Source organism: Eleutherodactylus coqui, chromosome 11, assembly GCF_035609145.1.
Source record: "Eleutherodactylus coqui strain aEleCoq1 chromosome 11, aEleCoq1.hap1, whole genome shotgun sequence".
NCBI lineage: Eukaryota > Metazoa > Chordata > Amphibia > Anura > Eleutherodactylidae > Eleutherodactylus > Eleutherodactylus coqui.
Window position 1 is genome coordinate 112,394,111 of NC_089847.1, and position 22,510 is coordinate 112,416,620.

A 22,510-nucleotide genomic window follows, 5' to 3' on the forward strand; every position below is an offset into this window, starting at 1 on the left:
TAACCATATGGCTCATAGTAAAACGATTCCACCCTCAGCAGCAAGTTTAGGGTATGGAGCGAGTTCAAAGACACTGCACAGAGTGATGTCACAGTACAGGGAAAATGCACACAGTGATGTCCCGGGGCAGGGAAAATGCACACAGTGATGTCATAGTACAGGGAAGATGCACACAGTGATGTCACGGGGCAGGGAAAATGCACACAGCGATGTCACGGGGCAGGGAAAATGCACACAGCGATGTCATCACAGTGCAGGGAAAATGCACACAGTGATGTCATCACAGTGCAGGGAAAATGCACACAGTGATTTCATCGCAGTGCAGGGAAAATGCACACAGTGATGTCATCGCAGTGCAGGGAAAATGCACACAGTGATGTCATTGCAGTGCAGGGAAAATGCACACAGTGATGTCATCGCAGTGCAGGGAAAATGCACACAGTGATGTCATCGCAGTGCAGGGAAAATGCACACAGGGATGTCACGGGGCAGGAATCGTGCAAACGAGATGTTACAATAGTTAGATAATACACGGTGGTGTTACAGTACATCCGTAACACACACGGCGAGGTCACAGTGCCGCCCCCTTGGCACACGCGGCGATGTCTCTGTACAGGGAAGATGCGCACTATAATACCACAGCTGCTGTGCCGTAGGGGGCGGAGCTTCATACACCGCGTAAAGGACCGTAATAGTACTGCAAAATCCAGTCCTGTTGACTTGAATGGGACTGAGCTTGTCGTACCCTCCTAGGCCGTTCTGCGAGGGTGCTGAGCTTCAGACTCCCACCCATCTGATGTAGGTATTGTAGTCCTGGGTAGGCCTGGTCATAGTCACTTCCCTTTTCTCTTTTTTTGGAAAAATTTGCAGTTTTGTGTAAGTTTCTGAGCCCGGGACAGACGCGGCTCCAGCAGGAAGCGGAACTAGAAGTCCTCCCTTTAGATTCCTCATTGCTAAGCCACTTCTAGCTTTGTCGTTTCCCAAAAGCGGCTGTTTGTGAAACTGCCATAAAGAGCGTCTCGCCGCCCCGTGCCGCCCACTAGGAATAGCGCAGTGTACCTAGTCTATATACGAGTGGGGTCTTTTATAAATCGCCATCCCTTCCGTTCCGCAATAAATACACTTTTCTTACATACAACCGGAAAGACTCTTTTTATAATCAAATAACCTAATGTAGCGCGTCCGAGGAACAAAGGAGGGTTTATCAATGTGCTCAACTTCTGGCCCTGGCATGTAAGCCGATCGCCCGGGCAGATGACTCGCACATCGCCAGATCCGATATTGTGATGAAGAAAGGAGCGCCTTTCTGTTTTATTAATGATCTGGTTACATTACACAAACAGCGCGGCGTGCTATGGTTACAGCATTAGTCACTCCGCACCCCGCTCTACCTGAGCCCTCCTCCGTGCACATTAACATTTTACCGTGTCGCTGCTTGTACAACCACCGCTGGTTGGCCGCCTGCAGATTCCTGCTACTCAAGGTCTTTGTGATCAGCCTTCCCAGAATTCCTCTGGTACAATGTAAATAATGACTTCCACTACTCGCCGCTCAGGAACGTGTACAAACGGGTGGAAAGGGTTAAGACCGAAACTTTTCCGATCCCTTTGAAGAACGGCAAGCTATGTTTATTCTCTTTTTATAGTTTGTAGACTGTGGTCATACATGGATTAGAATGTGGAGACATCCGAATTTTTTAGTCCCCCCCCCCCCCCCCCCCCCCCCCGTGAAACCAAGCTAAATAAGGCCAAAGCTATGGGGGAGGGGGGGGGGGGGGGTCACGTGGAGCAACTTACCTTTCCAATGGTGCAAACTTACAGCATATTAAAGATTGTCTCTGTTTATGGCTGTGAGTCTGAGAAGTGACTACACGAAACATCTTGGCAGCCCTTTAAAGGGAATCTGCCAACGACTTTTAACCCTATAAGCTAAGGCCTGTAGTAGACTCGCACGGATGGCTTCCATTGAAGTCAATGAACACCGTCTGAACCCCGAGCCGTGCGCAATTTAATTGCATACGGCCCACGGATTCCACGGTAGAGCAGAAGTTTAGGAAAAAAACCAACCTCCACCGCGCATATGCGGCGGTGCGCCAGCAGGCGCTACCAAACAAAACCACAGGGAAGAAAATAGAAGACTCGGACAGGTAATCAGAAGACCCGCAGGGTCCTCGGCTGCTGTAGGCTCCCATATGCAGAATCTGATCCGCCCGTGGACATGAGGCCTTAAAGATTTAGTCAGACATCAGTCATTTCATGTTTTTCTTGTCATTTTTCCCAAGTCTCTGATTTTTAGAAAATTGTGTCCAAATACCGTTATGTAAAACCTAAAGCATCTGGGATCTGGCAGTACTGAGAAGAGAAGGCCTGTCTTGATGGAAGACTATACAAATAAATACATTGGAGTCCTTGGCTATTTCCAATGGCGCCTAGATAAATTCAAGTATTTCCGACAGCCCCATTGAAATGAATGGGCAGTCTGAACTCCATTCATTGGAGCAGGGACCAGAAATGGAGCAAACAGGACCCCCCACACACACCATCTCGGAATTGGTGGGGGGTCCATCCAGAGGATCGGTGAAAACTGATCAAGCATTGCCTGCCAATCTGATTGGAGGACTCATGAGATCATCTTCAGACAGCTGATTTATTTGGCAGTATTTTGGATTTCTGCCCTTATTTGTACATATACGGATCATGCTGACGCCCCCTCTTTGTGTTTTACTGACTCTTCTCTTCTTTCCCCTCTTCTCCAGAGCTCCTGAGATTATTTTGGGGTTACCGTTTTGTGAAGCCATAGACATGTGGTCGCTGGGCTGTGTGATTGCTGAGCTTTTCCTCGGATGGCCGCTGTACCCCGGAGCGCTGGAGTATGACCAGGTAAGGGACCGTTTCACCAGTAAGGTCTGACCTTGTATCTATGAATCTCCACAGGTAGCCGGCGGCAGAAATTGCTCACAAATACCTTCTTTTTATGCTGTTGCCGTCTCAGATTTGTTTACTTTTCTAAAGCTGCAGCTGTTTTGTGTCTTCGGTGAAGCGCGGCGGGCGATCGCTTCTGCATTAATCCCAGAATAATTAGGCAGCGGGCTTTATTTGTATACTTCTAGGTACACGGCCTCAGCAGCCCTCGTTGTGCGCCACTTTGCATGACTATATAATAAACAACTTGTAAATAGGCTCCTCAAGAGAAGACCTCACTCGCCCCCCACCGCCCCCTGGAGAGATGGCAAACTTTGTGCTAAGTAAAGCCATACGCCGTGTTTGCTTCATATGTGCATCAGTTACAACGTGTATGAGATGGATAAAGGGCAGGTAGTAAACTTATATACTGTAACCTAGATGTACATACCCTGTTTCCCTGAAAATAAGACATAGCATGATTTTCCGAATTTTTGAGGATGCAAAATGATTTTTCAGGCTTTTTGAGCATGCTTGAAATATAACCCCTACTCCAAAATTAAGCCCTGCTAACAGTTAATTAAAAAAGTCTATTTAAATAGTGTCCAGGCAGCTATACATGTAAAAAAGTTAAACCTTTTTGAACAAAAATTAATATAAGACGCTGTCTTATTTTCAAGGAAGCATGGTAACTTTCCCTGTACCTTCAGAGTACCTACATGCATGGCGGCAGGGGCAGAAAGCCACTCCACTGCCAAACCCAACCCACATGTTGATATAATCTCCCTTTAAAGGGGTTTTCCCAATTACTACATTCACACAGTCTGTTATTAACCAGATTGTAGAATTACTTTTGCTCTGATGAACTTGGTTCAGCCATGGATTACATAGTCAACCGTACATCTATTGTAAGGGAAATATGGCCCTTCCCAGCAATGGCAGTTGGTCACATTGGTGCCATGTTAATCAGGGGGATTTCCAGTTTGGAGAACCCCTTTAAGTGGAAGAAGCCAGTCTGATGTGGCTGATTACTGGGAACAATAGACTTTATTCAAGCGCTTAACTACTAGAATGCATAACTTAACTACTTCCCTCTATTTGCAGGCAGCTGACTGCCCACCACTGAGCCACCGTAGACTCATTAAGATTTGGCAAGACTCAATTGCACCCAATTAAAATGATAGAAGAGTGCACAAATTAAAAAAACAGACTCTCCATTCTGGTGAATTTTCGGGGGTCTAAGCAGGGGACCCACCCGGTCCCCCTGTCCCTAAAAATGGAATGTGTCATCAGAAAATGGGCTGCACGAGTGAGAATGAACTTGTGATGACGTCACCAGATCGCTTGATCGGGTCAACGCGAATCGGGAGAGTCTCGGCCCGTGTAAAAGGACCATTTAATGCTCATGTAATAGTGCTAATTGCCAGGCTGCACCTGCAGGGTCAGGAAATTGTGAGCGGTAGCGCTCATATAATGGGACTTAATAATAGGTATATAGGATCCCACCATTCACAATAGGGTCACGGCTTACGTCCTTTCCTTCCTTCATCTGCACAGGATCGTAGGTCGCGCTTACTGCAGTTTTCACTAGAAGTCCATTAACATCTTCAGGCTTCTGTGGTTAAACAGGGGACATTCTGCTGACAATTATGGAAATGTATGGGGGATGAAGGATGGCATGAATAAGCAATCCTTCGTCCCCCGTGCAGAATTGGCCATTTAGATGAGCACTGATCTCGTCATTCGACATTTGTCATCTGGCTCAGCTCGAGCCATGCGAAAGGGCGGAGGATGAGAGAATCCTATGTGAGATAAATACCCTTTTAGGTTAAGTATCCTGGAGAAATGGGGAAATATTGTCATATCCAGTATTTTTCAGAAGTGAAGACAAACATTGTAACTGCTTAGGATATTAATGAATTGTCTGGCAATTACTGTTTGAGGAATAGCTATTAAAGGGGGCTGTCCAGTTGGAAAATGTTGATGGCCCATGTACAGGATAGACTATCGGTGAGGGTCCACTGCCAAGAGCCCCTACTGGTCATCTGTTCTTTGTACCGGTGCACCCATGGCCCACTGCAGTGGCTTGGTATGTTATTACAGATAAAGTTCCCATTGAAGTGAATAGGAACTTGGCATGTAATATCAGGCCGGGCCACTGCATTGGGAGCGGAGCTGTCAGCTTCTTGCAAAAATCAGTTCAGTGCACGGACATGCTGGCCCGGTGAACAGCTGATCAGTGGGACTTCTGGGTGGGGGGAGGGGGGATCTCTGTCAATCTCCTATTGATTAAGTTCTTCTCACACTATGGTTTACTGTCCGGCACTGTCTTCTATGCTGAGAACTGTGTAGGGACAGAAACCTGGGTGGAACATATGGTACTGTTCAATACGTGTGATGGAGACCTCTTTGGTTCTCTTTCCTTCCATCAGTCTTTTCTATTCAGCTAAAAGGTCTGACAGGGGTGCAAACCATGTGAAACTGAGACCGAAGAGGTCTCCAGTGGTGAACCCTCTGGTTCCGTCCGTATGTAGGACTCCGTCTGAGAAAGCTGAGATGGAGCCATGGTTGGATGTCGGAACGTAACGTGAAAGAAGCCTCTACAACCAGTTGTCATTAAGAGCCTTTTTTTTTCTATAAAACGGAAAATTGTAGAGGAAAGAATGAAGAAAGAAAGTGAAGGCCAACCGTACCCGGTCAACCCTAAACCTCTGGTAAAAGCATAGAAAAGGGGGAATTGGGGAACAGAAGGTTGAAGCTGAAAAAGGAAAATGGGGCGAGATAATGCCATGGATTTAAAAGTCTGAGGAACATTCATTATTCGGAGCTGATTTTCTCCGGATTGTGTGAATGGGGTACGAACCGCTCCCCATTTACATGCATGTCGGTGGACCGTCAGAGGCCTAGTGGGAGGTCAGTGCTGTCAGCCGGCCATCATCTAGAATAATTGCACATTATGTGAAAAGCAGAAGTTGCTAATACATTTCCTCATCACCTAGAGTTCAGAAGCACAGAGGAAACTCTCACTTCCTTTATTACTAAAGCCATTGTACAAAGTAATACCTGGAATTTCGTAATAAGGCTCCTAACAGGGACCATAAGTGGAAAACGTAAACCTAGGTTAGATCTGATTATGACTACAGACTGTCCTAAAATGGCTCTTAGAAGAGCTGCATACAACGCTTCTTCTTCCGGCTACAAGCCAGGCAGCTGGATGAAAAGCCAACGGACCCCATCATAGTCAATGCTGTCTGTCCGTCGCTATTCAGTTCTGTCCTTCGGCCATGGGGATTCCCCTTTCCTGCTCCCCAAACTTTAACCCCTGACTCCGATGGAAATCCACCTTTTAAGTAACCGATTTTGTTTTCTGTCTTTTGTGTTTTAGATCCGATACATTTCCCAAACTCAAGGGGTACCGGGAGAGCATCTGCTAAATGTGGGTACAAAAACATCCAGATTCTTCAGCCGTGACCCAGAAACCCAATACCCCAGTTGGAGGTTAAAAGTAAGTAATGTTGTTTTTTAGTACTCGGTCACACATTTTATAATAATGTTATGACCGTTCACTCATTAAGCTTTATACTGTATATTTGATGTATGGGCCTCGTGTGGTGCAGAGTGTTAAGGCAGCAGAATGCAGTCCTAATCTCACGCTCACGACCTGAAGGTTGTGGGTTCAATCCCCGCCTGGTTCAGGTAGCCGGCTCAAGGTTGACTCAGCTTGCTGTGGAATAAGTTGGCGCTCTACAAATAACAAGTCCCTGATGTAGATGCCGTTAATTTTCCTGACTACCATTATCTGTGCATCTCTGGTAACCAAATGATCTTTTATAGCATTATGGAAATATACGAGATGATTAAAGTCAGGGCTATATAAAATATCTTCTGAACGAAGAGAGATGGAAGGAGGAAACTTTGTGGAACACTTAGATGGGTGGGGGAAAACCTTTTGGCACTATAGTGGTGCCTGTCGCCATCTTGGATTCATCCCAAGATTCTTCAATGAAAAAGTTGTTATGGGATACATGATTTCAGGGTAGAATCTCATCAGAAATTGATAGGTGCTATTATTTTTTAATAACGTCAATCATTTTTGAGTTATGGATGGCGCTACTTGGGGGCTACTAGACATCCTGACTTGGCCTTGATGTTTATCTGAGCGCTGCCTGCATAATGTGTTCAATGTCTTTATCCTTTCTCAATAACAGACCTTAGAGGAACATGAAGCTGAAACAGGAATGAAGTCTAAGGAAGCCCGGAAGTATATTTTCAACAGTTTGGATGATATTGCGCAGGTAAGTAGCTGAAGGATAAGTACTAGGCTGCTCGGCCATTGTGCTTCTGGCAGCTTCATAATTGGGACTTTTTCGGAATCCTTAACCCTTTCCAGTCCACTGTCTGACATCTGAAGACATTATGATTTAAGGCTGTACAGCTCCGATGTTGGAAGACGTCCGTCTGGGTTCTCTTACTGTATATTGCCAGCCTCTCTGCTGTCGGAGCCTCTCCAGCGTGTCACCTCATGCAGTACTGGCTTTAGCCAGCATATAGCGCCATTGCATAATGGCAGAAAAAGAGTAAGCCCCCTAGGAAAACCACGATACAAATTGGATTGGAAAGGGTTAATACTGAATGAATGGCATGAATAGGTTGGCTGAGGAAGACTTCCTGTTTTGGCATTTTTTTGCATTTTTTTTTCATTAATTTGGATATATCATGAGTTAGCGGCATTAATAGATAGTGTCCACACACAGGCAAAGAGACCCTCCAGTCTTGGGGACAATATTTGAAGTCACTATATCAGCTGGTGCCATACTGCTGGTTCCCGGACCCCTCGCCTGTCTTCTTAGATGCTGCACTCCTCTCACTACCTGGCACACTGCACTGGTAGTCTTACATTACATGTTGCTCTCTACTTGGCTAGTGCTGCTCACATGAGCAGTATTGACCAATCGGAGGGTAGTATATGTCTTATACTACTGATGCACTACCAATACATCAGGGTCGTCAGGAGTATTGTGGTCATATAGAAGAGGGGCCTCGGAACTAGTGGGACCGCAGTAGGTAATACTGCTCCATCCTTCCTAGTGTAACTGAACGTTCTATCCTAAGACCAAATGGCCTCGAAGTCGTCAGGTCCGAGCAGGCAGAATGTTTTTTTTTGTTTTTTTTTTACAAGATATTTAGCTCTTTTTCACTTAAACGTCATTTCCATTTCCCCACATTGTTTCTTTCCATTTGCAAAATGATTTCTATTCACTTCCAACGACCCTCAAACTTAAGTGTAGAAGTATTCCTAATGCTCCTTACACACAAGCCGATTCTCGTTTGCACCTGCGAGTGACGTCACCGCTGTAACTCGTTCGCGCAGCCTGTTTAGACCAGCAGCTCATCGTTGAGAATCGTTCACTTCTCGTTCAGCGCTTCACCTTCTGCGTAATACACTGAGCGCCGGAGTGTTAAAGCGCAACGAGAAGCGAACGAGCGCCGATTATTTTTATGTTGGCTGAAGCTGAACACCGAAGATAAGTGAAGGATGGCTCGTGTTTAGACGTAACGTCTATCGCGCACTTTTAGTCGTTATAACGATTTTTCAGTGATAATCGTCACAATTCTAATTAGTCGGCCTTAAGGTAGCGTGCACAGGGCAGACGTTTACATGGGCTTCCCACCAGCGATTGTCTCACTAGGACGTCTCTTGCCCGACGTCATGGACATCACTTGTACGGTTCTCACTCGCCAGAGTTTCTGAAGCCGCATCGGCAGCGGACAGTTTATTACTCGATCGGCTGAGAAATGGCTTTTAGCAGTAGTGAAGGTGACGTACGAGGGAAGAGGTAAACAACTTGCTCCATTATTACCTGACATGTAGAATGCAGAGGGGGCACACTTGTTTAAATTGTTTGCACCACTTTTTGATACTTTGTAGTTGATTAGGTGCCGTTCCTCAAACTCCAGCCCTCACGACCCCCAACAGCTCATGTTTGCAGGTATTCCATAGAGTAGAGCTAGAGCACTGACCATAATGTCATCACCTGTGCAATGCTATGGAAATCCTAAAAACCTGACCTGCTAGGGCGTCACAAGGACCAGAGCTTGGGAAACAATAGTTTGTTCCGTACTTTGAAACCTGTTGCAAACAATGCAGGAAGGACACTTGAAGACGAGCACTAGTCGTCCCAATATCTGCCTGACATAATCCTCTAATGAAGGCGGTCACCATTTATGTCAGTAGGAGCCGTCAATAAAAGGCCTAATTAAAGGGCCCAGTTTGTACACATTGTTACGTGACCTACATCTGTTTCTTACACTTAGCCCAACACGTAACCATCAGTCTTTTTTACCTCGATTGCGCAATCTGCCGCCGCTTTACTGGCAGTAATTGATGATAACTGCGGTTGTGTCATTGCAGATGCCACTTCTTAGTCATTCCAGCTATTCTGCTTTAATTCACATTGGCCCCCGCAGCTTACAATCTAATTCTTCTGTCGTGACGCACACACAGCAGTCTTATAGGAAGCCCGTCTTCCTACCGCTATGTTTTTGGCCTGAAGGAGGAAACCCACACGCACGGGGTGACTATTTGTAGACTCTGTGTGACATTTGGAGCAAAGCGTCTTCAAGTGTGTATTAACCTTCTGGTGACTCTTATGTGTCAGCTTGGCTTTCTTTTCGGAGATGGTTACTATGTAGGTGGCCTTTGTAACCACATGTTTATCACCACTTTTCTTTCCTGTTTCCATTGCCCTTCGGTGTTCTCTGTATAGCAGTTGTATTTTCTGGCAGCACATTGGAAATATTTTAGGTGTATGTTTGTATATACGGAGTGTCCACTTCATTGGAGGGACTCATAGCGTTTTGGACCTCCCTTGGCCATCAGGGATGCAACAGTTTGTGGAGGCGTCCATCCACAGGTATCTGAAGATGTGCCAAGAAAACATTTTCTATGCCGTTACTCTGCCACCACCAACTGGGACTGTTGGCACCTGACAGGGGCTAAGTCACCCAATTTTTGTGCTCTTTGCCCACTGGAATCCTTCTGTTTGTAGTCAGCAGTGGTGCTGGAACTGGTCGTCTGCCGTTTACAGCCCATCCGTGCTAAGGAATGACAAGTTGTGCTTTCGGACACAATAGTTGGAGCATCAGCGTTGCATGCAGCTGCAGTTTGCTTGACCGTGCACCACCTGTTCATCAGAACGATTCTTGACATCCTCCTCTGACCCCTTTGGTAATGAGTTGCTTCGTTTTTTTGCTGGAAGTTTTGCCTCAGTCGCACCATTCTCTATATACTCTCAACACCACTGCATGAGGAACCCCACAAGGTTGGCAGTATATAAAATCCTGGCCCCGGCTAGTCTAGCGCCTATGACCAGGCCTCGTTGGAAGTTGCTCAGGTTGCTTAATTGTTCCCAGTCTAATGTGGTTTCACATTGAAAATGAGCCACAGATAACTTGGCTACTTGATTTTATGCTGCACTCCAGAGTCTAATTTCCGTCCAATCGGGAAAGGGCTAGTGTCTTTAATAAAGTGGCCATTCAGTGTGTTTGTGTATATAATCATCTATTGCATAAAAACACAAATGATGTAATTTCTGATGAAAATAAACAAAAATTGATAAAGACCAAAAGTACATGTTTTAGGGCTGTCCTGTTCAGAGTCGTCTGTCGCAGCCAAGTGGTTTCCTGGTGAACTTATCTGTCTTTCTCCACCGCGGTAATATTACACCCCGCGTATACACGTATTACACCCGATATCTGAGCCAATAACCATTGCATCATGTAGAGGAGCTACACCTGTTCATCCATCTTTCCCACCTGTTCCAATTAGTGATACATGAGCCCACTCCCCCCATCGTCTTGGTCACCAACCTGTAGAAAGGAATCTTGTTTCTTGAAGACAATGCCGCTCCTCGCGAGGCTGGCGCACACAACGGGTATTGACAGATCTTCGCTTTGAAGTTCTGAAGCACCTAGCGTACTCCTCTCGCCCGCCACCTCGTCTCGTTTCCTTTCCATCCATTTCAAAAGCTCGACCGTCTTCACTTCAGATCTGCGAATAACGAAATTAAATATTCAGACTACAGCTATGAAATTTAGGTCAGACAGACAAAACTTAAAACGGTTCACCTAAAAGTAGGTGAGATGGTAAAAGTCACAGAATTATTAAACTGAAACCAAAAAACCCCTTTAATAAAGTCGTGTCTGGTCCTTCGGGGGATGTATGTATTGCGCGGTGATCTCCCTCCATTCATGCGGGCGACGGCTGTTTCTTACATCCGACACCCGGCGACAACAGCTCCGATGAGCCGTGAGCCTTTAAATGCTGCTGTCAATTCCTGTACGGCCCCCCGCTATGAGATTGCAGGAAGCCGTGCGGGTGTCATGGCAGCTGGGGGCCTTCTGAAAGGCCCCAGGACTGTCTTGGCAAAATGTCTATCAAGCCATGCCTGTGGGGTGGGCATATATTTATATTCCATAACACTTCTGCTCGATTCAACCCTAACAAAAAGTGAAAATAAGATCAATAAAGTTTTACTAATTCAAAAAAAAAAAAAGTTAAAAAACAAAAGCACTTTTGCTATATTTATAGTAAAAGAATCTAAATCATAAAACAAAAATACATATTTGGTATAGCTGCGTCCGTAAAAATCCGATCTATCAAAGTAACGCATTAGTTACGCCGCACGGTGAACATAGTCAGAAAAAAAAAACAACGCTAGAAATACACTTTTTTGGTCACCCAGTCTCCAAGAAAAAATGCAAAAAAAAGCGATCAAAAATTCATATGCATTCCAGAATGTTATCAACGGAAACTACAGGACGTCCTGCAGATATGAGCCCTCGCACAGTTGTGTCGACGGAGAAATAAAAAAGTTATTGCGCGCAGAATATGGCAGCAGAAAATGTAAAAAAAATGTAATATCTTTGAAAAAAAGAAAGAAGTACAGCAAAAAAAAAAAAAAAAAAGAACTATATAACTTTGGTAGTAATCGTACTGACCCATACAATAAAGTTATCATATCACTTTTGTTGCACTTTGTGTGCCGGAGAAATAAGACGCAATGAAAGATGGCGGCATTTCACTCTTTTTTTTTTTTTTTCCGCTTTCCCACCGCTTTGAATTTTTTGTAAGTTTTTCAGTACATTATATGGTACATTAAATAGTACCAATGAAAAATACAACCCGTCTCGCGAAAAACAAGCCCTCAGCCACATCAATGGATAAATGAAGGAGTTACGATTTTTTAAAAGGGGGGAGAAAAAAAAGCGAAAGGGGGGGGGGGTTAAGGGGGCTGCGGCATTAAGGGGTTAAAGTGTTGACCACTAGGGGGTCTCATTTCCTTCTAACTTGCTGTCTACTAGCTGTTTTCATGGGGAGTCCGTCTCTAGTGACTGAGACACCGAGACTGATTACAGGGGGAGAGCATGTGTGTTAGGGGCTGTTCTTTGCTTGCTGATGTCTCATGCTGCCCGTAGAAGTCTATGGAGAGGGGGAAGGGAGAGAGAGAGGCAGAAAGAAATTGCACAGAAGCTGCTGCAGTAGCTAGTAAGTGATTAAAGGCCCCCATACATATTAGAGTTGAGTTGCCCGAACCCACCAATAATGGCAGAGCCAGATGACTCTTTTAATGTGTATGGGGGCAGTTCAGCTCTCTGCCCAGACAGATGATGTAGCATTGGGGGTGTTGAAATTCAACATTTGTTCCATGGGAGATAAGCCCCACCAGATATGTCTGGCTCAAACAAAGCATTGAAAGAGGATATATCAAGTCAAGAAAATCACTCCAATGGCCATACTTGGGAAGAACCAATCCCCATTACCATGCAGACAGCCAAATTGCAATATGGAGGAGCATTGCACAGTGCAAAATACGGAGCAGCCACTCCCATACCTGCCATATATTGTGGGGAGTGGCTCTTAGTATTATGCTTGCCCATAGAGAAGTCATACAAAGAGTATCAGACCAATGACACTTGTCGTGCACCATTCAAGCTTACAACCTATTAATGATGCCACATACAATTGAAATTTAACTGTCTGCATGTTGAGGGGGGATGTAGTTCTTCACTTGCCTGTGTATTTTGTATCGGTATATTAGTATATCTCCCCCCCCGATATGTCTGGCTGTGGCGTTCTCCTTAAATACCAACAGTCGTTCATCCAAAAGTTGTTGAAAGGGTTTGGGTACCTTTACTGTCCAACACGTACTGAAATCGCCTCCATACTGCTCATTACTCCTGTACTCTGTCCTCCATGATGCTGTTTGTGTGTACTAGAGATTTAGAGTACAATCTGCTGTTTTCTCCATACACAGTACCATAGCAGCAGCCTGCTACACCCACCAGCTCAGAGAGAACTGAAAATTTGAGCTGGATCCTGCAGAGCGGAAAACTGCTGAAAAATGTAGCATTAGTGTCCTATTTAATGGCTAGAAATGGTGGTGTTACTCATGTATGCACATAGCAGATACTTCTGAAGTCTCACCTGAAAAAGTGCGAATACACTTTACATTGAAAGGCGTTTATTGTCTTGTCATTTGATTACAGGTGAACAATGTGATGGATCTGGATGGTAGTAACTTAGTGGCGGAGAAAGCAGATAGGAGAGAATTTGTGGGCCTGTTGAAGAAAATGTTGATGATCGATGCCGATGCGAGGATCAGTCCGGCTGACGCCCTGAGCCACTCCTTTGTCACCATGAAGCACCTCCTCGATTTTCCCCACAGCAACCAGTAAGTCACCGACCAGCACGTCCGGCTTGAATATCCTATGGCAGTGTAAATCCCAAACAGACCGGCATTGTCATTTACGGCTCACATACAAGGCCCCATCCAGCCAGCCATTTACTGCTATACAACCACAGCTGGTGAACGGCACGCTTTGTATAGCGGTAATGAGATTTCTCTCTAACTGTCTAATCTTCTGTCTTAAAGAATTAAAATAGCCCTCTCAGCAGTCTTCACGCACAATGGGGATTTGTCCCGGGGTGTTCAGAGTGTGTCAGAGATTTAAAGGGCGAAGGGGTCTGAGGTTTAGCCATTCATCCCGATGTTTGATGGAGACCCTGACAAGCCTGACCTGTTGCCTTCAGCTCTTGGTTGCCGAGCAGAACACTCCACTAAACTCACACTTACATGACATCCCAATGAACTTCTTTCTTTGCACTTTGTTAAACTTTCAAAACTTTTTGCCAGTAACCTCTTGTATAACGTTTTGTGGCAATAGTGTGTAGACTTAAAGGGCACCCAGGAAAAAAGAAAGTAATTTCCATGTTTTTTTTCTGTTAAAGTTCTTTTAAAGTTAAAAAAAAAAAAAAAGGCTTAATTATTTTTCCAGAAACTGAGCCACATTTGTCTATGGGCCGTTTCTAGTAAAGCCCCATTTAAGTGAGGTGGTCTTTACAAGTCCCTGGGCTGTCTTGACAACTGAATGGCACCCCACGATCTCATCAAGCCTTTTAAATGCTTTGATCAGTGCTGACGGCAGCATCTAAAGGGTTAACCGCCGGGTGTGAGCTGTCAAAGACAGTCGACACTTGCTGCATATGGAGCAGGCTCCTGAGCCTGCGCCATACAAACTCTGTGTACATCCAGCGTACATGTGCGGTGGATGTTGCCAAGCGCTAAAGGGGGTTGTACCAGAATTACAACTTGCTGATCAATTGGGGTCTCACAGCTGAGATTCCCACTGATCTTGAGAGCGGGGGTCACTTGTCTCGCTCTTTACGTTGCGGCAGCAGTGACATCACATTAAATAGCGCCATTGCCACCGCTCCGTCCATTTCAGTGGAGCGTCGGCGAATGGCGCTACATTGTCGACTACTCTCTGCAGGGGGTGCAGTAAGCCCACAGCGAGAAGGAAGCGGGATGCGGAACCCCTTTTCTTGGTTGCGGTAGGTATCCCAATGGTTGCACCCCTACACTGTAGATGAGAGATCACTAGCGATTCTGCTATAACCCCTCTAAGTAGACGATTCTCTCAAACTTCAGCTGCAGTTTCCAAAAAATGCTCTGGGGGGCAGAATTCGAACTGAAATGTCAGCTGCTTATTTGCTCCGTTACTTGAGCCCTGTTTATCAAACCATAGAGCCCAATTTAGTAAATGCTGTGATTAATATTAGAGGCGTGTATACATTATTGGTCTGTAGGGCTCATATATCGCACTCACGGCCCACAGATATATGAAAGGCAAGCCAAGAAAGTGCATGAGAGTCGTAGTTGAAGGCTGGAAACTCGCAGTCATTGCTGTTTTCGCCAAATCGCTTCTCTTTACTCAATCACAAACCGTCATCCCCTCTGCTTATGAATTCCTCAACAAGACAGAGAGCCAGTATTTACACTATATGCCAGTTGGAGCATGCACCCCCAGACGGCACACGGAAAATATGACGGCAATGAAATATTTACTAAAGTGTTGGCGCAGGGTAACATTCTTAAATAGGTCAAAGCTGAACTATAGATTAAATCATCAAGACAGATGGCAGCACTGAGAGTTATTCTTTTTGCTGCTATTGGAAATGCTGGGATATTGCAACATTACGCCATCCACTCCGCGCATCCGGTTTACTGCTAATACGGTCTGGAGATGTATAGAACCCATAACTCAAAAGAGTTTGGCATTGCAACGGACGAAGCTGCTCACTATTACTATTCTGTAAGTAAACTTCTGGCAAATCCTCCAAATGCCACTCAGCACTTTATGTACGAAGGCACCTTCATACAACTTTGTGTCAAAGTGTAATTTTTCATAGAAACTGCTTATTGGCTAAAAGTATGACCGAAGGAGAACATAAGATACAAAATACCTTCTTAAAATTAAAGTTCAACATGTGCAAAGTTCATACATACCACATGGCCAATGTCTGCATGTACATACCTGCATAAAGTCATCAGAACGGGAAAGGCCAAAAATCTGGTTTTAAGCTAAAAATTTTAAAGGGGCCCCATTATGTCCTTTTTATTTTCTGTCCTCACTGAGGGCAGAATAAAGTAGTGATAGACATGCTGTTTCCGGCAGTCTGTCAATTATGGGATAATGTGCAGTGGTTTTTTAAGAACTTACTACATGTTCCTGCAGCTCCCAGCAAGACATAAGTCCAGCTTAATCTTGTGGTGCTGCTAGCAACGCCTACTGTCTGTGATTGACAGTTGTAACAGCTACAGACCTGTCAATCAGGATGGATGGGTGGAGTTAGCAGCACCTCTTGAGTAGAATGGACTTATCCACTGGGAGCTGCAGGAACAACTTGTAAGTTCTTAAAAACCATTGCACATTACTCACATCAGTGATAGACCTCGGAAGTTGATGTGTATGTTACTACTTTATGCTGACTTCAGTGAGGACAGCATAAAGGACACGATAGGTTTCCTTTAAAAAATTAACCTGTAAAATACAGAAATTGAACACCTTGAAAAGTAAGTGCACCCCTAAACCCTATGGGGCAGATTTACTATTGAAAAGTTGACATTTTTCTGGTGCAAATCACATGTGACATTGCACCACATGTATCATGTATTTTTAGACACTTTTGGATGCTCTTTACAACTTGTTGGGCAAAGGGGTGTGGCTTTGTGGGAAAGGGGGTGTGGCCTAAATGCCAAACCGTACCAAAAATCTGCCAAATTTGTGTCCTAAGCTAAGCCAACCAATAAGTGGTATAAAGATAGACCAGACAGTCTAAGGGTACGTCATAGTTACAGTTCAGTAGAGTCACGTTGAAAAACCTGCTGCATTTAAAGACTGTCTTGTCTAAGTTTGTACTTGTCTGCCTATCAGACAGTATTAGTAAATCTGTCCCAATATATTTCCTGAAAGCAGACAACTTGCTTGTTGCAGTTGTCTTGACGGGCTGTTGACAGCCATATCCACCTTCTTCTAGCTTTGGAACAAGAAGAAATATATTTTTTAATGCATTAGCATACATAAAACTCTAAATCTGTATCAACTTGAACTTGCTGTGTTTCAGTTTGGGTTGCTGATAGATTTTGGTCTTGTTTTAAAGCCAAGATTCTTGGCTTTTAAACAGAACCACAACCAAAGCTCTCTATGTAATATAGCCTGAGATACAACCATCTGAAGCGAAGGGTTAAATGGACATTTTCAGGTGCTGCACATAACATGTCCTTTAGTGTTTTCAGAACATACTGATTATAAAGTCGAAATAATAAATGTATTCTTTGTTTTTCAGTGTGAAATCGTGTTTCCATATCATGGATGTTTGCAAGTCTCGTCCCAACCTATGTGACGCAGCTAACCGCAATAAAACATCAGTCATGAGACCAGTTGCCTCAGCCAATGCAGCTAACCTTTCCGCTGGGTTCACCAAAATTGGCAATGTCAGGAGTCAGGTGTGTAGATCATTCCCGCTTGAGTGTTAAAGGGGTTGTTCCCAGCATTATATACCATATGTAGTGTGCGGATCATAAAAATTGAACGTTTGCCATCTACATAGTGTTAACAGGGATCCAGGGAAGAGTTTGGACATTAAAGGGATTCAGTTATCATGTTTATGCTGCCTGAACCACGGGTATCATGAACCCGGGACAGGGATGCCTGTTGCCCCCGTGGGTGTTTTATTCTGAAATTCTGGGGCGGTTCCAAATAAATGCACTTTTTGAAGTTTGACTCAAAGCTGAGCTCTGAGTTAAGAGGGTGGGCCACTCCGGCCTCTCCCCACCCACTTCATGAAGACTGACAGCTCTACTTCTGTATGGGGAAAGAGCTGTCAGTCTACGTGATACGGGCGGGCAGAGGTTGGCGCGGCCTGCCCACGTGACTTCAAAGTGCATTCATTCTGAAACGCCGCACCATCTAGAAATATAACCGCCGCAGGGGCAACAGACTTCCCTGTCCTGGGTTCATGCTGCCTGTGGTTCAGGCTACGTGAATCTGATGACAGGATCCCTTTAAATACATAGTATGACGCCAACTGCTGTTCAGTGTATAACAATGCACACATCCACCTAATATGCTTTTGTGGCCTCCAACGGCCAGCTCACTGCATAGTGATCATTGCCAATAGAAAACACTTCTACCCTGCTTGTCAGGGAAGGAGCAGAACCTCTGCAGTACATGGCAAGGGAAGTAAAAAAGTTACTATATTGTCAGCTGCCAGAGGGGGAAGGAGACTAACTTTGACCAGAGCCAACATTCTCAACTACACCAAGAAGGACACATAAAAGTGAAAAAAATATGGAACAGGTCTTTTTATACTAGAAACCCTGCAAAACCGCTATTGCTATTTCATACCTTTTGGTATAAAAATGGTTAATGAGTGCCCCCTTTAGTCTACACTGTTCTGTGTTAACCGTTCACGTTTATATGGGTTTCTTCTGGGTGTATGCTCTGTAGTTACATGCAGTCTAGTCTACAGAGAAGTGTAGCTGTTGACTACTTTCAGCTAAATAGTCGTATGAAGGGGTGCATGTGATAATATTATCTAGGGCGGTATCCTACTGATAGCTTTCCATTAACCAGTAACATGAAGCCGTAGCGGTTTCTTCCTTGTTGGGCCCGAGATGTCTTCTTTTACTACCTCGTAAACAGCTATGTTTTTCTTCTCCATTGCTGTGTGGGATGTAGGAATAGTGCGCCATCTTGTGGCTGAATAGCACTTTGCATGTTTGCTTCAGTCTGGAGGAGGGGTGTGTAACCATTATCCAGAGCAGTTTAGGGGTTTTACATTATCAAAAAAAACATGGCTGCTTTCTTCTAGAAACAGCGCCATATTTATCCGCAGGTGGAATTGAAGATCGGTTCCTTTTTTACTTTAAGGCGCTGAGCCGCAACACCTGACATAACTATGGCGAAATGTGGTGCTGTTTTTGAAATATGGCAGCCATGTTTTTCTAATCCTGTACAACCCCTGTAAGGTTTATCCCCATGTGTCAGTGCTTCCCAACTCCAGGCACTACCAGCGATCCCTGCGCTTCTTTTCTGCAGACATTATCTCATGTGCTTATATTTATTAATTACTGAATCAAATTGCATTTCTCATGTATTTCAGGCTTTAACAACTTCGGGGCATTCGGTTATACACCATGGGATTCCAGTGCAGGCAGGATCTGCTCCGTTTGGTTGTAATGATACTTTTCAGCAGACCCTGATACTTTGTCCCCCAACCCTACAAGGTATATTATCAGGCATTGTTAAAGTCTTCTATCTGCTCTTAAAATAGGCATAGAAATAGTTAAATGTATCAGTTGCCGTTAGATGACCGGAGCCTAATCTGCCTTCCACCCCGCTCTTCCCCCCCAAGTGGCACAATTGTTTTGGGGTTTTTTTTCCATTTCACCCAACTTAAAAACTTTTAAAAGTTTTTTTTAGTACATTATTTGGTCCATTTAAATATGCTTTAAAAAATACAAATTGGCCACTAAAACAAGTCCTCATACTACTACCGTGTTTCCCCGAAAATAAGACAGTGTCTTTTATATTAATTTTTGTTCAAAAAGGTTTAACTTTTTTTACATGTATAGCTGCCTGGACACTATTTAAAGGGGTTGTCCCGCGCCGAAACGGGGTTTTTTTTTTTTTTCAATAGCCCCCCCGTTCGGCACAAGACAAACCCAATGCAGGGGTTTAAAAAAAAAAACCCGGATAGTACTTACCCGAATCCCCGCGCTCTGCCGACTTCTTACTTACCTTGCGAAGATGGCCGCCAGGATCTTCACCCTCGGTGGATCGCAGGTCTTCTGTGCGGTGCATTGCCGATTCCAGCCTCCTGATTGGCTGGAATCGGCACACGTGACGGGGCGGAGCTACGAGGACCAGCTCTCCAGCACGAGCAGCCCCATTCAACACGGAGAAGACCGGACCGCGCAAGCGCGTCTAATCGGGCAATTAGACGCTGAAAATTAGACGGCACCATGGAGACGAGGACGCTAGCAACGGAGCAGGTAAGTGAATAACTTCTGTATGGCTCATAATTAATGCACAATGTATATTACAAAGTGCATTAATATGGCCATACAGAAGTGTATACCCCAACTTTGTTTCGCGGGACAACCCCTTTAAATTGACTTTTTTAATTAACTGTTAGCAGGGCTTAATTTTGGAGTAGCGGTTATATTTCAAGCATCCTCAAAAAGCCTGAAAAATCATTTTGCATCCTCAAAAATTCTGGAAAATCATGCTATGTCTTATTTTCAGGGTATGTCTTATTTTCAGGGAAACAGGGTATGTAGGTGGAAAAATGAAAAGGTTATGGCTCTTGGAATGCGACACAAACCAAAAAAGAAAGCGGTCTGGTCTTGAAGGTGTTAACTGATGGTTTTGCAGTAACGGAATAATGTTATTCATTCTTGCAGGACTCCCACCAAATCACGGCAAACCCACCAGTTATTCCGTAAGAGTAGATAATGCTTTACCCCTAGTTACACAGGCACCGGCCATGCAGCCCCTACAGATACGACCAGGTGTCCTCTCCCAGGTGAGTGTAAATGAGCAGTCATGTAAACCTTTTGTTACGCGCCTTAAAGTTCCATTAAAGATTACAACTTCTGTACGTTACCCCACCAGCACACATGGTCAAATGGAACACAGCCAATATTGGTTCCCGCTTGGCAACAGGTGACAACTGTGGCGCCAACTACAACGACCCTCGCCTCCGATACTATGGCTGGACCACAGAGACTGGGAGACTGGGGGTAAGTTGAAAACATGTATTTGGCCTTAACAACCTATTTGGCCGCTTATACCACGACTAGTTTTCACATGATTGGTATGTATATGAGCTCTTGAAATTCCAGCCATAGCTTTATCTACTGACGGTGGCCAGCCACATGAGATTATTGTTGGCCAAGGCCACCGGCCATCTGATGTTTTATGAGGCTTCCCAACCTTCACTTGATGGCAGATGTCGGAAGGAAGGGTCAGCCATGTTGGAATCTGTCAGCAACTTTCTTCCCTCTCGCCATTGGCCAAGCTGGGAGCGTTAATGCGTAGAGGAGGATTGGAATGAACAGCCGTTGGCCAACAGCTTTCTGACAGGGTTGACCAGATTAGGATCTAATTCAGATGGGATGGAGAATCTTCACTGTGTAGACGATCTGGGAGACTGCTGCTTGCTTATGGCCGACGTGCTTATTAGTCTTCTTGCTCAAATATACAATATTGATTGGCTGACCCTTTATTGGGGAACAAAGAGACAATAACTGGCCCAATCATGGGGGAGATGGCTAACTTATCCCTGCAGTACTACACCTTCCCGGACAGACGGTAATACTAATAATAATATTTTCAAAACTACTTGTACAACAATTGCCAGCTTTATCATCGCACACAAAAGAGCTCAATACAGTTGTGTTGTAATAACAGAAATGTAATTATTAGCGCTCCGGTGGCACTAGCTTGAAAATTTGTAAGGTGAATTATAATGTCACGGTACTGTGCCAGGAATGTGACATCATTAACCCTTTCGGGCGGCTGCACATGACCGGGTTCGGATTTTGCATGCAAGAGCCTGTGCCCGGCCAGCATCCGCCCGTACCTGTCATTTCGTCTTCTCTTCTGTACTGCAGATGGTTCACACGAAAATAGATTATGCTGCCATTTTTTTTCCGTCAGTGGAGCATCCGCTCGTGTGAGCGGACATGCGGATGCTCTATTGGTTTGGAGCGAAATGCTGCAGATTGTTCGGGAGACTCAAATTCACGTTGTGTGCAGCCCACCGAACCGCTGCAGCCCTTTTTGTTTTTAAATTCATTCTTTCCTCTCCATTTTTGAAAAACCATAAATTTTTTTTTCTCCATTTTTCTACATAAGGGCTTTTTTTTTGCAAGACAAGTTTTATTTTTCAGTGGTGCCATATATTATGTTGAAAAGAAAATTCTAAGTGGGGAAAAATGGGGAAAAAACAGCAATTTCAACATTTTCTTTTGTTAGCAAATTTATATAGTGCTTAAATGTAGTGCTGCTTAAAAATACCTTTTTTTTAAAAAAAAAATTTGAATTCTGACCGTCGTAACTTTTATTTTTTTTGTCGATGGGGTTGTTCGAAGGCTCAGTCTCATCACGGAGGAAACCGTTCGGGACCCCAAACCGTGATTAAAGTATTTAAAAGGGTTAACGCCTGTGATTAGTATTATCCCTGATCCTATATGTTGTGAACGGGGGTCAAATATGGCCGACACCCACCATGTATGGAGTAGGCTTGGCTCATGTGTAGGTTTGGACATGTACAGGTTAAAAACGACATGATGTCAACGCACAGTGTTAACTATGAGAGCAGTGGGGGCACAGAGGCGAAATTAGAAGTTTTTAGTGTAGTTACAAAGTGTATTCTATTTTAGTGTCCGTAAGATTTGGTACACTGAAGCAAATGGACTCTTTCAAACTTGCCCAACTTTCTTACTTCTCTCTACTTGCAGGAAAGTTATTCAGCATGGAAACCATTACAGCTCCATGATCCTGCAGCCTCTCCTAACCAACCAAATGGCGCTGTCAGCCCCTCAGCCTATCAGTTTAGGCATCGCACATGTAGTGTGGCCTCAGCCTGCTGCTAACAAGAGGAATAAAATCTGTCAAAACAGGTACAACCTCCGGCCATGTGAGGGCAGCCTCTAGCTGCTGCTGATCTGATAACCTGATCGTTTCCTCTGCTAACATCT

General features: G+C 44.5%; 1 protein-coding gene across 3 annotated transcripts in view; it reads left to right on the top strand.

The window, feature by feature from the left end:
• The window catches only part of HIPK3 (homeodomain interacting protein kinase 3), a 93,716-nt gene that overhangs the window by 63,400 nt on the left and 7,806 nt on the right, over positions 1–22,510 (top strand). For all 3 annotated transcript variants that reach the window (XM_066583260.1, XM_066583262.1, XM_066583261.1), the window contains exons 3-11: positions 2,756–2,879; positions 6,286–6,405; positions 7,109–7,195; positions 13,449–13,633; positions 17,089–17,248; positions 18,907–19,030; positions 20,210–20,331; positions 20,421–20,548; positions 22,271–22,432. In XM_066583260.1, the coding sequence (XP_066439357.1) occupies positions 2,756–2,879; positions 6,286–6,405; positions 7,109–7,195; positions 13,449–13,633; positions 17,089–17,248; positions 18,907–19,030; positions 20,210–20,331; positions 20,421–20,548; positions 22,271–22,432 (1,212 nt within the window). The remainder of the gene's footprint in view (positions 1–2,755; positions 2,880–6,285; positions 6,406–7,108; positions 7,196–13,448; positions 13,634–17,088; positions 17,249–18,906; positions 19,031–20,209; positions 20,332–20,420; positions 20,549–22,270; positions 22,433–22,510) is intronic.